General features: G+C 40.6%; 1 protein-coding gene across 1 annotated transcript in view; it reads left to right on the top strand.

Annotated features, from left to right (window-relative positions):
* sema3fa (sema domain, immunoglobulin domain (Ig), short basic domain, secreted, (semaphorin) 3Fa) overlaps nucleotides 1-16,971 on the top strand; it is a 45,371-nt gene that overhangs the window by 23,030 nt on the left and 5,370 nt on the right. The window contains exons 3-10 of the mRNA XM_085354373.1: nucleotides 4,966-5,126; nucleotides 5,212-5,274; nucleotides 7,528-7,647; nucleotides 9,033-9,122; nucleotides 10,127-10,220; nucleotides 11,535-11,654; nucleotides 13,002-13,141; nucleotides 14,141-14,255. Of these exons, the coding sequence (XP_085210499.1) occupies nucleotides 4,966-5,126; nucleotides 5,212-5,274; nucleotides 7,528-7,647; nucleotides 9,033-9,122; nucleotides 10,127-10,220; nucleotides 11,535-11,654; nucleotides 13,002-13,141; nucleotides 14,141-14,255 (903 nt within the window). The remainder of the gene's footprint in view (nucleotides 1-4,965; nucleotides 5,127-5,211; nucleotides 5,275-7,527; nucleotides 7,648-9,032; nucleotides 9,123-10,126; nucleotides 10,221-11,534; nucleotides 11,655-13,001; nucleotides 13,142-14,140; nucleotides 14,256-16,971) is intronic.

The following is a 16,971-nucleotide window of genomic DNA, read 5'->3' as shown; positions in this document are numbered from 1 at the left end:
CCCACCGCTGTTCAGATGCTCTTTTATCCCCAATGACCTCTCCATTCTGTGCAAACACACAAAGATACACTGGCCCCAGACATTCAGTATTCACTTGAGAGATGCACTGAATGAAAGAAAGTCCTAGACTGCATGCGTCTTCAAGCAGATTAAAGTCTTCGAACCTAAATGGCAAGTGTGTCAGTGTTTTCCGAAGTAACTCTGCTAATCCACAGCTCATTTTTATTTATTTTAGAACTAGATATTTTCTTTAAAGGTAAGCTTGCTCAAAAAACAATGACACTTCTTTTATCATATCTGTATGTCACACGGGCAGCAGATGAGTTTAGCTAGTGAAACGGCCTGAATTCCAGTATGTTTGTTATGTGGCTATAAGCGCACAAATAAACATGCTGTCGTTGTTTGTTTAATTTGTGCTCAAACAGCAACACGGAATTTTTTTTGTTTTACTTTAAGTTGTTTGCTGTAATTTGATGTTGAGTATGTACAGTGTATTCCTCCTTTTAAAACCACTTTTTGTTTATACGGCGATAAGGTAAAGTGAGTATATGTGGACATTTAGTGGTTCATCGTGTTGTCAGCTTGTCCTAAATGTGGTATCTCTTGGATGCCTTGTGGGAATTTCCTCAGATTTAGCATAAACATCCACTTGGACTCAAAGATGAAGAAATCAGAATTTGGTGGTCAAAGGTCGGTATGACTTCATAGTATGTGTTTGGCTTGTGCTAAATTTACACAAATCTAAAAAGATTAATAAAAGAAAGAAATGATGGCTTGTTGCATCCGATGTTCAAAGGTCATGTCTTAACAAAATTCTAACTGGCTAGTTGGGATGTGCAACCACACCACACTAATTCTAGTGGAACATTTGACAGTCACAGACAAGCTAGTTTCCTTGCTTGCAGTCATTATGCTTAATTACTATCACCATACTTAACAAATGCTTACCAATGAAGTTGATCATCCTATTGGGACTCTAAACAGGTAAAAGTGAAAGAGTATTTTCAGTAATCTTGCACAACTTGGATTGTCGATATGGTTACAGAAAAGCAAGTTCAGCTGTTCATAGGGTATTAATTACAGTGCTAGTCAAGGGAGTTTTACAGACAGTCTTATATATAAAGTTACTTTTAGGGACACATCCTTGCATGCTTGGCTGCAGACAAGCTGCAACAAGGTAGAACCACACCTTTACTTTGGAGAATGTGAACATAAGTAAATTTGGAAATTTAGACCACATGCCATGAATGCCTGGGCAGGTATGCGGGATTTTCTGTTGCCTGCTCCCTCGTACTAAGTGCAGATTGATTGTGAGGAAGGGGCTTAAGCTGAAAGAGGCATTAAAGAAGCAGTAGTGGTGTCTGTGTGGTACGTGTTTTATTATCTATTTATAGATACAAAACAGGGGTCATTTATGTCCTTTTGAGGACCCTGACTAGGGTTGATCCAGGAACAACACACCATGGTACAAATACTGGCCTATAAAAATATAAAGTATATAAAAGCCTATATACCTTAGCTTCAAAGCAGAGCAGAGGGATCACATAGGTGACTAACTAAAGGATCAGTTGACTAGTCTGTGTTATTCACATTTCTGCAGAGTCGATTGAGTTTTGTTCAACAAACTGAAGGCAATTAGAGAAAGGTCATAGAGAAAGAAAAAGACAATGTTCTGCCTGCCTGACTGTCTGGTAATTATTACAAAGACCTTGCTGGGAAGCTGGGTGATATACACGAGGTTCTGTGGTCTTTAAAAAAAAATGCAGGACCTGGTGCACTATCATTGCACTTGTGCCCTATCATTGCTGAATGTACCAGCTGGTGGTAAATTCAGCCATTTAATTCCATGTTAAATGCCTGTTTTTGGTTGTTTTTTGGAGCGTTTTTCTTTGCTTCAAACAACCATTTAGTCTGAGCTCCTTAACACACAGGAATGCTTTTTGAGAAGATGAATTTGTGCTGACAATAGAGTGTATGTGTGGTTCGAGGTGGACTGTTACCATACTTCACCACTAATCTCACCACACCTCAGGCATTATTTTAAGGTAAATGTGTTTTAGCGTGTCTCACCTTGCAGGGATGTAATGTTTCTTCTTTGTGAAAGCTTGCCACGTCATTTGCACCGACTAAAATGTCAGGATGAGAGGAGCCAGTATACTTTAGAAATCTCACGTCGTATTTTGAGTTGAGCTGAGTTCATTCACAAGCTCAAAAGAGAGAAACAAAATAAACACGACGACGTTAAACTGATCTACTGAACTTGCCATTTTCTATAAATCACAAAAGGTGATCACGTATTGCTTTGAACATAATTCTCAAATTTTCAAGTCAAACAGATCATGAAGTTTTACTAACGGAGTTCAGATGGTGCGGTATCTTGAACCCACTTTGTGTGCTGTCCTAATTGTTGTTAAGAGTTTTTAATTGATGTCATATACTTTACCCCATTGCTCAGCACAATAACTGAGATATGCCAGAATTTAAAAAAGAGAATACTGTCATTTAAGAGTGTTTTAGGCCTGCGAGTTTTAACTTTGTGCAATATAGATATCTTATATCTGATTTCCAAGAGTTTATAATAATAATAATACATTTTATTTAAGGGCGCCTTTCTAAAGCACAAGGTCACCTTACAAAGAGAAAAAGACATCAATGAAGCAGTAGATTAAAATAGATTCTAATAAATTAAAATACAGAAACCAGCAAAATACAACCACAAACAACAAATTAAAAAACAGAACAAAAACATTATTTGACAGCAAGTAAAATCTGTATTAATTTAGTTAATTTTTACAAAAGAAGTGATTTCATCCACCATTTCAATCTTTGTTCTATTTTAGCTGAAGGAGCTGTAGTCCTCATGTAGACAAACATCCACAGCACATGGAATGAGTCCGAAGTGCTGTAGATGTTAGGATGCTGGTGATGTGTAAGTGACATGTAATCTTGGACAGGTACCTCAGTTAATATCTGTTAAATCATGGTTCCCATATTAATACATGTTGAGTTTTCCCAGTGCAGCTTTTTTAGTATACAATTGACTGGTCATTTTCCCCACATCGGGATTAATTAGGTCACTTCTGACAGGATGAAATTTGATTTGCTTTGGGGTGAAGCACATCGATCCAGTGATCCTGGATGGGAGATTCACAAGAGAGAAAGATGACAGGCTGTCAGATACTTGAAGCTGGTTGCTATTAACAGGTGATATGTTTAGGCGAACGTTTACTTGTAATGTAGTAGGTTGTCTGTCTGTCTGCCCGTCTAGTCTGGTTTGCAGTGACCTAACTGTCTGATTTATGGCAGCCGGTCCTCTCCCTTTCTGATGCCCGTGCATGTAGATCTGAGTGCAGAGGTGATAAATGTGGGGTCACGGCTGAAGTTCCAGTATCGTTTGACTGCTGGGCTTGCCACAGCAGATAACAGGCTGTGTTTAGTTGACTAGCAAACGAAGATGGAAGATGTTTATAGAACAAGTCTGGTGCTCGACTGTCTTAGGATACTATCTATGTGTTTGTGAGTGCGACTTTTGCATGAATACAGTAATCCTGGATTACACATGGCAGTCTTTCCTGGAAACCCTCAAATACACTGAAAAAATCAAACCTCAGAAAATATTCATCTTATTTCTGATTTAATGCTTTTTCAGGATTCGGGGAACAGAATAGACTTAAAAATAAAACCCCTGACGTGTACTTTCACCACAGCATGGCAAAATCGCATATCGGGGTTACTATTAAACTGTTTAATGTGTTTGGAGGCATCTTATGAGAATTACATGGGTGACAGGCACGTCTGTTTCTGTTTACTACCCGCGCACCATGATGCTGCACCGTGACTGCAGCATTTCACAGTTTCTGAAGGAGCTCAGCAAACCAACAGCGAAGAAGCTCTCTAGGAGAGGATTCATGTCAGTATTTCCACATGTCCCGTGCAGGTGGAGAACTTCATGCTGTCTTTTATTTCCCTAAGTAAGACTTTCTTCCTCGGTCGGGTTAAGGAAAGTCGTTATAGCTGCCATATGGAGTCTTTTTCATCTCCAGTGACTCTTAGATTTGGCTACACAGAGCATAAGAGCATTTGTACGGTCCCATTAAAGTGGAACCTGAACAGGCCTTCCATGGGATCCTTGGGCTTTCTCTACAAACAGAACAATCTCAGCTTTCACAAAGCAAATTCTGAAAGACAAGAGAAACAGATACACTTATCAGAGCTGCTCCAAAGATAATAAGAGGATCGGGGGAGGAATCTGCTTTTTGTACAGCAGCACTGAAAGTCACATTTTCACACCACTGAGCCTCCCCGTGCAGTATGTGAGCCATCAGTTTCATTTCAAAATAGATTTAACAGCGATATGGAGGAAAGTATGCTGCGGTGTTTTGCTTCCCAGGGAGCACATCGGTTCATTCGTGGCTAATTCACCAGGGGAGATTGTTACAAAGTCTATCATCCCCTTCACAGCTTGTTACAACTGAGGTTCAGACTCCACGGCCCTGAATGTTATCAACCATGTGGCCTGTTGTAATAAACAGCGTGGTATTTGACTTCTTACTGTTCCCATAACTTGTGACTGATCTTTTGCGTCTCTCTTGCCATTCATTTAGGATTCCCGTGAGTTATTTTTTGTCTGCTTGCTTTAGTCAAGCCCGCCGTACCCATATTTAGTCTGACCATAACCCCATTATGGCAGGATGTAATTGGGGGGTAAAAACATAATCTGTAAATTAATCTTGGATAGTTTGATGGTAGGCTTGGCATCATTAGTATGTTGCCATGTCTTTAACAATAGAATACTTTGTGTGTTTGTGCGTATGTGTTCCAGAAAAAGGCAGCCGACACACAATTCCTGAGACTATGTCTGTGGTTTGGGTTTTCCAGTTTTATTGTGTGTTTTTCTACTACAGTAATTGCAGGTTCAGTATGAACAAAAACATTTATTTTTGCACTTTTTTTGCCCCTTTATAGAGCTGAAGTCTACCGGCACTGCTCACCACTTCTCCTTTTTGCTGAATTCAACCGACTATCGGATCCTTCGCATGGACGAGGACCATGACCGCATGTATGTGGGCAGCAAAGATTATATACTCTCTCTGGATCTACATGACATCAACAAGGAGCCTCTCATAGTAAGAAAGTTTCTACCTAAACACTGAACTGCCCAAGCTCGGCATGGGTTTACAGCTAACCAGCTTGTGTATTTTTCACTGTCAGATCCACTGGCCTGTTGCCCCCCAAAGGAAGACTGAATGTGTTTTGTCAGGGAAAGACATCAATGTAAGTATTTAAAAGAAAAAGCAATTCTGACGAATGAAAAATCCCAAACATTTTCTAGTTTCATTTATAAAAACTTACTATTGTTAATTGATTTTCATCTAAATACTGAATTTTTGGTTGTTGCAAGTTTTCAAATCAAATCATCAGTGCTGAAGGCAGACTAGCATCATACAAGTGATAGCTTCTGGAGACACCGTGCTACAATTATCCTTATAATGCATTTAATGTGGTTATTCAGTAGCACTCAGACTTCAGCTGGACTTCAAACTGAAATTTAAAAATTCAGATTCTACACTCTGTTTATAAAGATGGCTATATGGGTATCACACTATCACAAGTAAATAAACACTTTGTTTCCAGGGTTACCCCTGTTCAAATTTAACAGTGTGTTTTAATCCTGTCTTTTTTTGGTGATGCTCCCAATTTTAATGTTGGACTGGGGTTAACAGAGGACATTTTCAAGCTCCTCCAAATGTGTGACTGGTTATGAAGCTCTTATTTACTGCCTCTGAATCCCTGATAGCTAATTGCACACAGATGCCACCAATTTAGCTGAAGCAGGAACTTGAACCTTGCAAAAAAAAAAAATGCACCAGTCTAGAAATGCCAAATTATTATCATTATTTTCCTTTCTTTCCACACCGTAATCATTTTACCTTTTGTTGTTCAGACAAGCTTCCAAAATGAATCGGTCACTGGAAGCCTCAGACCCATATGAAGTCTTAAAAGGGTTCAGAGACATTCAGACATCTCCTTGCACCTCCTGTGCAGCCCCCACAAAGAAGGGATGGAAACTCATCATTGAAATTCATTTAAAAACCAGATTCCTCTCCTTTGATTTCGTTCACACGTTGATCCCCCTCCTACCCTCAAACACACACATATGCACTTGTTTTATCCATGCTAGGGGTGAGAGACGGCACAGTCAGGGTGCACCAACAGTTTGATGAGGCTGTGGATAATAATCCTTCTCTTCCTGCTGGTATAAAGCTCAGGCAGCTGTTTATCCTACTAGAATGTTCATTTATGCACATCTGGTGACCCACGCCTCCAAGCGCCTCTGGCTACATTGGCCTATGTATGTTCATATGCGCCTGTATCAGCTTCTGTGTATGTGTGTGAGGGGATGGGTTTGAAATTTCATCAACAGAATAAGAGAATAAGAGATAAGACCGGCTACTGCAAGACATCGCAGCAGTCTTGGCCGCTCTTTAGTGAATGACAAATGATGACAATTCAGAAGCAATTCAGAGGGGATGTTGGTTCAGGCAGGAGGTCAAAGGCAATCAGCCCCACTGTGCTCTCTGTGGGGGAGCACAACTGTGCACTGAATGATACACACAGGCCCGCATGCGTAAACACACGCACAAAAACACATCCTCTGAAACCTCTGACTTGTGCATCTGTCATGCTGTTAAAATCTGCCAAAATGGCTCATCCCCCATCCTGCATACAATCTTTTTGATCTACTTGGTTCATCCTTTCTTTTTCACCAGCTGTCACTAGCAGAAAACATGACAGACAAATCTGAACAGAGCTTATCGGCTTGAACATTTCTGTAGTTGGAATTTTGATTTGGTGGATTGTGACCAGGAAGGCAGACAGCTGGTCAGGCAAACAGATTGGAAAAAACCTAGAAAGCACAGAGCTGTGCTCACTGAGAGCACCTCTTTGTCTTTAGTCCAAAAAAGGAAAACATTGGCATTGCTTGAATTTCGCTACTAAGAAATTAAAATTCTAAATTCAGGCCAATCAGTGTTGAGCTTTTCACATTTTTGGCTTTATGGTTTGTCTAAAAAAAAAAAAAAAGAAAAGTTAATTGGATTTCAAAACCTTTTCATTTCTTCCCATTTTTTCATTCAAGCACTCTTATTTGCTCTAACCAAAATCTTTCCCATTTGTCAAATTTGACAGAACACTGAATTGGGTTTAACCTCAATCCCTGAAGCAACCACACTTAACATCTCAGAGGCGCTGCTTTCCTTGGTTTCAGCCACACACTTAAATGGTGTTTGGAAACATTTTCCCTGTGAGAGTGTGGTCCGATTGGAAGCCAGAGCCAGCCTGACACAGAGAGTGGAACAGCGCTGCCAAACAAAAGCCAGCCAGCAGAGGAAGTGATAGATGTGATGTTTTTAAGGCAGACAGAGGAGTTATTAACCATCAGTAGGGCACTGTATATTAAGCATCTCCCTTTATCTACTGCATTTTCATTATCTTGTGCTGTCTGTGTTTTGTTTTGCTGTCTCTCAGGGGGAATGTGGTAACTTCATCCGTCTGATTGAGCCCTGGAACCGGACCCACCTGTATGTGTGTGGGACAGGCGCCTACAACCCCATCTGCACCTATGTCGACCGAGGACGCAGGTCACAGGTAACCAAAGACACAGCCAGGCATCCATGGAGACATTTTGACCTCTACTCTCTACTTCCTAAAGAACCATATCAGTCGATCAGTCTCAGGTCAGAGACGCTCCTCCTGCTCTCGCGCTTTAGTTTCATGGGCTTTGCTTCTCTTCCATCATTTTCTGCGTATTAGTTTTCATCGATTTGCACTCTTTCACGGTCTGGAGGACTCAAAGAAAAAAGCTTGGTTAGACCTCTCCAGATCACCATTAACATTACAAAGTTGAAGTTGGTAAGGCAACAAATAAGAGCAGCTAAGTGCTGCTGCTTAGGGGCCATTGAGGCTATAAGCTTCTCTTACCATTGTGAATATCACGATGACACTATATCTATAGAAAATACCTCTGCTTGTGGTCCTCCATCCCCACCCTCACCTGTTTATACACTGTGGCCCTGTGGCCTGTCTTGCTGTCTTGCTGAAAACCTCTGAAAAGCAATCATTACTGATGGAGCCTCTCATCCATCATCAGCCTTGTAGCTCACCCCTCCCTCTGTCCCTTCCTCCATCCCTCCCTCACTCGATGGCCACGCAGAGCTTCGGCAGCTGCCTACCCAGTTATAGTTGACACACTTGCATTCACCGCTCTGCCTGTTTAGTCTCACTGTTCAAATGGAGGGTTCAGATTTCAATGTAAAGGTCAGTCTGTCTCTTGTCATTCAGTTTCTCCCCTAAGGCCCAAACGCTATGTTACTTCACACTGTAAAGATTTTTCTCAGTAACAGTAGATGTAAACAAAAACCAGTTGTTCAGAAATTCGTCCCCGTCTTATACAAAGGGCTTCACACATTTTTTAATCCCCAGTTCATGCCCAAACTTTGTCCCGTAACTGCAAACGTTTTCCTTTAACTGCATCAGCTTTTATGCCTTTTCGAGGCGGCTTCACAGCTTTCTCTGCAGGCTGATGAGCTCCACATCAAAAAGTGTAAAAAACGTGAACATTTAGTTTGGTTGCTAATAACAGTTACACTGTGAACATGCGTACACGTATTTTCTCATATGTTGATGTAATTATATTCAGTGTATATGTTGTTTGCGATTTAATGTGTTCTGTATAACCTGCATGCTTTACAGCTGCGTTTGCATGTCTCTGAGTCTAATCGCACATGGGTATCAAATGATCAATGCCACTCATCAGGCTCTCTTCGATCACCTTTGACCTCCACTTTGACCCACTCACATTTGTATTTCCATCTTTAAGAACTACTTTTTTTTATTCGACTTCTTTTGTCCAATCCCTTTTGCTATGACATATTTACTCTTCTTTTTATGTCATGGTCGGCATCAGTTGACTTTAATCTGGGATGTTGTACGTCGGTAATGAGATGGCCATTGTGCCATGTCTCTGTTTTTAGGGGTTCCACTACCAACAGGCATCCCAATCTGGAGGGAGAACAAGTCGAGCAGCAGACTACAGCGCTACATCACAGCCTTTGGAGGCGAAGGTGGGCTGAAAGTTTTGTAGAGTTTTATGCCCACCTGGAGTACTTTTTTTATTAGAGTTGGGGGAAATAATAGGGGGAAAGCATAACTATAAATAAATTTCTTCTTTTAAATATCTTGGGTTATCGAGGCAGCTTGCTGAACTACTGAGCCTCCAATCAACTCTGCTTTCAAAACTGAACTGAACGAACAAAAAAGTTCTGCATCCTGTTAATGACTAGTATTTTTTTTTTCAGACCTTTATCTCCAGTATTAAGCAGCAAATGTACACAAACAAAATATGCGGGGGGAAAAAGTTCCCCCTTTCACTAAAGTTTTCAGACAAATGCACAAAATCGTTGACCCAAACCACGGTTGTCATCTTCATTGATTTACGCAAATGGTAGCGTTTTCATCACCACACACATATTTATGAGTCATACTGTATCTTGTTACTAAAAAACAATATCCAAGCTCAGGTTACAAACACAGCTTTACATCTTTTTTGCCTTACATATTTCCTACCTGTCAGACATCATCAGTGAGCTTTGAAGTGCCTGAATGACCTCCGTGTAGACATGTACCCAGTGTTGACACAGATGTTCCAACATGTCCTCTTGCACTGTGGAATAATGAATTCTTGTTTGAGCCACTAACATGAGAAGCATGGTGGATGAGTTTTGAACTGCTGTCAGCGTTTGCCTCCACCTCGCCATCGACTGATAACCGCTTTTGTGCACTATTTGTTCCCATTAGCAGAGCCATGTAAGCTGCCTATAGGGTCACCACTCACACTTAATCATTATTACCAACTTAACCAACTGATCACATTAGTTTGATGACGCCATTGCCTTTTTAAAACTTGTAAGTCTTGTAAAGTAAATGATATAGCCAAACTGCCCCCCCTCCCCACCCAAACACACACACACACACGCGCGCGCACGCGCACAAACAAAAAAAAGTTCCTTAAACATAATAAATCTGTTACCATGTGGTTAATGTTTTTCTTCACCTTTTACCATTACAGGAATACATTTTCCGCCTTGAACCTGGTAAAGTGGATTCTGGGAAAGGAAAATGTCCCTATGACCCTAAGCTGAACAGCGTCTCGGCTTTGATCAGTAAGTATCAGCTTTTGTTTTTCCTTCCAACGACGTGTGCAGGCGTGAAAGACATAAAAGATCTGCAGTTTGTGTTTGGTTTGTATTGCTGAATGGGACTACTGGTGATCACTTTGACACTGCAGCGCTGTGTTACCGAATTTTAAGGAGACTTGACGGTTGTGCATGATGTGATGATAAACCCTTTTAATTAGTTAATTGTTCATTTAAAAACAAAAAAGGGCAAATAAAGAGAGCTTTTGGGTTTTTTTCTTTAGATTGTGTTTAAATTAACCAGTATTTCAAAACTAAACACTGATTTTAGATTCACACAAGATAGAGAAAGTCGATAAATGATCACATGTACACAAGTAAATTAATTTACTGATAACCATCTCAGTCATTAGTCAGTCAGCTGTTTCAAGTCTAAGCAGGTCTGCAGATACGTGGTCATTTAGCTGGTCAGATGGACGTGTGCGCTCTCATGTCAGTAGGTGGTCTTTTGTTACCAGCTGCTTACAGGTGGTTAGACATGGCTCCAGGTCAGCGACCTTCTGCCCTCTGTGTGTGCATGTGCTCAAGCGTGCATACGTATGCGTGAAGGACAAAGGCGGAGAGCGTCTCTCTCTCTTTTGCTGTGCCATGTCAGCTCAGTTACAGCTGACCCAAGCAAAACTGTAACACCAAAAAAATCATCTAAATGTCGTCTCACATAGTTGGCAGGGCAGAGGCATACCGCACTGACACAACAGGAAGGTGGAATTTCCCTGGTTTAGGATTTAGGTGGGTTTTTTTTACACTACTGTTTCACAAGCTATGCCTCCACTTCACTCCTCATAAGGTTCACAGTATAGAAAGCAAATGCTCCAAGTTTCTGCTTTTTTTTCTAGGTGCTGCACAGAAAGTTTCTGTTTACGCCGAACATGTCAAATCTGACTGGCTTTCCTTGATCTCTAAACTATACGCCATGAATCTGTCTGATGTGAAGTTGACTTTCTAATTGCAGCTGTTCTTTCAAATTTCACTGATTAGCCCAATAAGCACGAGTACAGTAATTATGAGAATAGCATTTTTGTCTGAAACGTGACACAGACACCTGTGAGCTGAGTTTAATCAGACTGAACATGTTTTAATTTGGCACTGTCCTGAGTTAAAATTCCTGCCTTTGAATGGCCACATCTGCCATGCATGCCATCAGTCAGATGCTGGGGAAATCTAGAGGGATGGCGTCACTTTTTAATGAAGTTCTGGCATGGTAGATAGCATGTTCTGTATAACGTGAAAATGTTTTCATCCATCATGACTTCACCTTGGCATTTCATCTGTGATTGACAGATGGAGAGCTGTATGCAGGAGTGTACATTGATTTCATGGGAACAGACTCGGCGATCTTCCGTACACTGGGGAAGCAGACAGCCATGAGGACTGATCAGTACAACTCCAGATGGTTAAATGGTAATGTCTCAACTCACAGCTTGTTCTGCATCCAGGATTTTCCTTGACTCATTTTGCTGTAGACCAGTTTTTATTTACTCCTCAGTTTCTTAAGATCATTACTGTAATGTTTTAGGTTACCAAGTTAAACCTTGGGGTTAAATACCATCCTGCTGATAGTCAAATTGAGAATGTTCCCTTTCCAGTCAGTTTCAGTTGACTGAATGATCAATTGACTCAAAGCATGCCATTCACTACACTAACTGTTCACTGCATGCCTGCAGCAGAGTCTGACAACAGGGTCAATAGTGTAGTTGCAGGAGAAAATTAGCGCAAGTCAATAATGACTCAGAGTAGCCTTTGCTTTGTGAATGAACTGTGATTGGCTCAGTGACATAAATGCTGTTCGAGAGCTTTCATTTGATATGGCCAAATCAGTCACAGCATCCCCCCCCCACCCCCCTGAATCCTGCAGGCTCCCAGATTTTCCTCTGACCCTGTTGCCCTGACAACAATCCCCTGGCAGTGGTTCACTGAATCGGGACACCTGAGTCCTGCTAATCAGCCATGTGAGATGTCACAGATATCCCCCCTCCCCCATTACATGGTTCCTGGTTATCCCCCCTCCGCTTGGTTTGGTTTGTCCTCATTTGGGACCCTGGTCTGTCACAGTGGGGAGGGGCACTCTGTGTTGCGTGTCCAGTGTTGACCCAGTGAATCAGCCAGCGGGAGCAAACTGTGATGCCATATTGAGCATTGTTACTAGGAAGAAATAAAGGGACAAGTTTAGAGTGTCAAAGTGCTGTTTAGTCTTTAGGCTGCTGTTATTTTGCCCATAATAGTATTAATATAAATAAATAAATAAATAAAAGCATTTTATTTCGAAGGGTTAAGCTGTTGAATGAAACAAGATTTTCAAGGTCTCAAGTATTTTTCTTGATAATTGACAGCTTTCCTTGTTTATCTTAAAACAATGGTCAGGTACACGTGTAAACTAAAGAATACAAAGTCAACATACAGCCATGGTCAGAGGCAATTTTGTGTGCGTTCAGGATGTCCCTCTTCTTTTCTCTTGAATGCTATTAGGAAGCTTTTTGACATTTGGCACAAAGGTTCACGAGGACCGAAGGAACTGATTTGATTTGGTGGTCAAAGGTCTCTGTGACCTCACACGGCACATTTGGCCACAACTCAAAAATCTGCACGTGATTTCACAAAATGTTTAATGGGAGGCTACTTTTAGTGTGACATCATGACATTTTGAAAAACACTTTTGTGGCTGTAAAGAGGTTTTAAATATGTTGCCTGCACACATAATGTATTTTCCAAGACTTGTATTGAACATTTTCTTTCCTTTTTTGTCTACAGATCCCACATTTGTTCATGCACACCTCATTCCAGACAGTGCTGAAAAGAATGACAATAAACTCTACTTCTTCTTCCGCGAGAAAGCATCTGAGATGGGCCAGAGTCCCATGACGCAGTCCAGGATAGGGCGGATCTGCCTGGTGAGTTATCACACCAGTCATCAAATTTAATGCTTATGTGTCTCCGTAATGGTTAGTTATGCTCTGCTGGCAGTTTGAGGCCCATAAAGGAAGTCCCCCATGATCATCAGAAACTGTTTTCTGACTAATAATTACTATGTACAACAGAGTGATGCTTAGCAAAGTATTTGTCATTTGCCTCAAAGGCCAAGTCTGAGATCCTTTATTTCTTTTCCTCAGGGTGAAAGGTTTGAAGAGCAGGGTTGACTTTAATCCACGTCTGTAGGCATACAGAGACATCTTTGCAAAGCCTGTGTTTAATTAGCATTGTAGTGTTGTAGACACACAAACAATTGAGCTGTGTTCAAAACTTTCAAAGCATCTGCACGTAGACTTCAGAAAAATGCATCTGAAGGGTTCTGTGTTTGCAAGCTGCATCCCTTAAGTGTGTAATTCAAAAGAGATGAAAAAACAAGACAGTCTAGCTGTTCTAGGAGGCTTAGAGCTAAATGCTACTTTCAGCATCCTTACAGTCTCACAGTGTTTGGTTATTTTTTCTATAAACAGTTGCTGTGTTTTTCTCACATCTTGTGTGTTAACAGTCTTGAATGTTTTAGAGGTTAAATAAGATTATATATATCCTCCAAAAAGATTAAAGTCAAGTCAAGTTTCTGGACGATATTAATTGAAACATTTAAAGCACACAAGAAAATTGGAAACTTTTTTTTCCTTGTAAATGTTAGTAGATAAAAACGAACATTAAATTTTATTCTTCTAACCCCTAAATCATTCTGACTGTGAAATGCACTGATTTCATGTATCATCCCAGTTCTTTGCCTCAGTAGCAAAGGTTTTCTGACCGCCTTGTGAAGACTGGCCAAGCTAAAACATAAAGCTATGTCTTTATTTATACAGACCAGTTGTTCCAAACAGCTGTTGGTCAGATATTGCTCAAGCTCATCCCGTTGAGTAATTTTTGGAGCAGTGTGAGAATGACTCCCGCGTGTCTCTGCTTTTCAGAACGATGATGGTGGACACTGCTGTCTGGTGAACAAGTGGAGCACATTTCTAAAGGCTCGTCTCATCTGCTCAGTGCCCGGAGCTGATGGCATTGAGACACACTTTGATGAACTAAGTAAGTTGAATTATTTCCCAGGATCCCTGACCCTTTTAGAGCTTCTCTGATGCTCCCTTTCATCTCTGGATTTTGAACACCGCATCGCGTCACCGGTAGTCACTCTAAACCTAAAATTTAAGTTTGCATATTTAAAAGAGAAATGAACCATTTTCTTTCTAAATGTGTCGCATGTTGCATTTTACAGCTCAGTTAACGCAAGTCAGGGACCGTATAGTGCATTTGGTAGGAGTTAATGTAAAGCACATAATGAATGCATCGCTGACCTCATAGAAACCCTGGCAGATGGAAAGTGAGAATTCTTAAATGGCTGCGTAACCGCGACTATTCAAAACAAGGCCCTGCAGATGGACTTGTTGTTGACAGATTCCGTATCAACAACTTCATCATTTGTAGAGTTCTCTTCACATTTGCTTTGCATACTTTCTCCATGATGTTAATCCACATGTACTCGGCATTTGGTGCGGTGCGTGTGGGCCAGCAGCTTACTGTACTATAGTCCGGGGACACATCCAGCAGCATTTAGCACATCTCTTCTTACGTGCTGCAATAGCAGGAAGAATCCCCGAGAAGCTGCAGCTTTAGATTAAGGTATCACTGACTCATACATGTTAATCTTGACATGTATATTCCTTTGAACCTCCTGTAAAGTAGGTGTCATCCTAAAAAAGGTAATGTCCATAATGTCAGAATGTAATCAGCCTGCTTTCAAGCACCATCAGTGTCTCACAGCCTTGTTTTTAGAAAAAGGAACCACATAGACACACATGCAGAGTAATCAAAGTAATGAGCAGCAGGAATCAGTCCAGCACATTGTGGATCATCACAGCCTCACATGACTGACGGGATTAAGGAGGGATTTGTAGTATCCTTAACATTGTAATGACAGGTGGAATGAGCAGCACTTACATTTTATTTTACTACACTGACTAGCTTCTGCTTGCTGGGAACTTATTTTCACAGTAATGCAAAACATATTTCACGACAGTACAAAACAAATTCTATAATCACCTTTATCCCATGTTCACATTCAGTCTGAATTGCCTTGTGAGTGCCGCAGGTGAAACAAGAAGTTCTGATAGTCCAAGTTTGCACCTATCCAATATTATTATTAAGCAGATACAAACTACTACAGACTGTTTTTTCACTTAGCTTATGTATGAAAACACACACGTGTGTGTTAATTTAGAATTTATCATTAGATGACAAAAATTCCTGTTCATAAACATGGAAAAAATGAACAATAAATACATATATTTATTATTATTATAAATTACAGGCACTATTAACATCATGTTTGTGGAACACTTATTTACAGATATGCATCGCAACACATCCCAGTGACCTGCAAAGTGCCACTGCACTAAAAAGTTAAGCAAAATGTACACATACACATAATGTACATGTAATGTGCCATGCGTTTTAGGATTAGCTGCTACACATAATGTATATAATTTGTAAGGGTCCTAAATACCTAGACAGATGTTGATAACCCTGGTACCCTAGATAGTTTATAAAGTTTCATGGAAATCGATTAATGAGATATGCTCATACGTTATGATCATTATAGTAAGATTATTATTACTAATATTACCTGATACAGTACTTAAAATGAATTTACAGAAAGGCCTGAATAACCAACTCTTTAAAGTGTCTTTTAGTACAATGCTGAACAAACAAAACAACAGTCTTAACTCAGTTATACAGCTTTCCCTGCAGTTGTGATAAGGGAAAATGCCAAAACATTTAGGAGTAGAATATGTTTATTTATGTCTTAAAGTTGTGCAATTTGACATGGGGGTCTATAGGGATTGATTATCTGATTAGCTTACCCTTTTAGGAACGCCAGTTTTTGGAACGTAGCATTGGCTTCAAACTTTAAACACCAGAGGGTGCATTTTCTGTAACCAATTACAACTCAGATAACGGCCTTGATGTGTAAAGTGTGCAGGCTTGCGTTCAACAACATAAAGCACCACCGACAAAACAGCCTTCTTCATGCCTGAGTCTTTCAAAACCCTGATTTGTACACCTTTTCAACTGATTATATTTGTACTTTGCCTGAGTTCAACATCTAAGCCAGTCCACAGTGAATTTTGACAGTAGTATTAAACATTTCATCAAGCGACGGTGCAGGTATGAGCTGAATCTATAGTAGGCCTAATCTTGTGCAGTGATGAGGCTTTGCAGATGTTAGTTGTGTGTTAAGAGCACTCAGTGTCTGTGACAGAAAAGCACTCTTTTGTCAGTGTTGCTGTACTTTTAGCGGTCCATCCACTGTCAGTTGTAGCCTCGGTGCAGATGAGCACTCGTGATGAGGTCATTCTGAGTCCTGAGGTGCAATGTAACATCCCACAGCTCTGTGGTCGCTCTTCCCACAACCACAGACAGTCTGGTAAAAATGTATTCTGTCTCCAGTCCTGCTGGTCCTGATGGAGCCCAGCAGAGGCATCGGAGTGGTTGTATGAGGACTCGGGGGAGAGAGTGGAGTAGATTCAGATGGTGAGGCTAACAGAAGAGAAAGCTTTCAGTGTTTTGCCGAGAGGAGGGAGAGGAGGAATATAAAAGCAGAGAGAAAGAGGCACACAGACACGAGTGGTGAAAAATGTCTGCCAGACAAAAATGAGAATTAATTTGTGACCTATAAGGTTTTATTGCCTTTTTCCAAAATGTAATTATGGAGAGAAATATTCTTTTTTTTTGTTTTCTTCAGTTA

Source organism: Diplotaxodon limnothrissa, linkage group LG5, assembly GCF_057381915.1.
Source record: "Diplotaxodon limnothrissa isolate DT_005_m linkage group LG5, D_limnothrissa_male_GT1.1, whole genome shotgun sequence".
Lineage (NCBI taxonomy): Eukaryota > Metazoa > Chordata > Actinopteri > Cichliformes > Cichlidae > Diplotaxodon > Diplotaxodon limnothrissa.
Note: the sequence above shows the minus strand (reverse complement) of the source record. Positions and strands in the feature narration are given on the sequence as shown.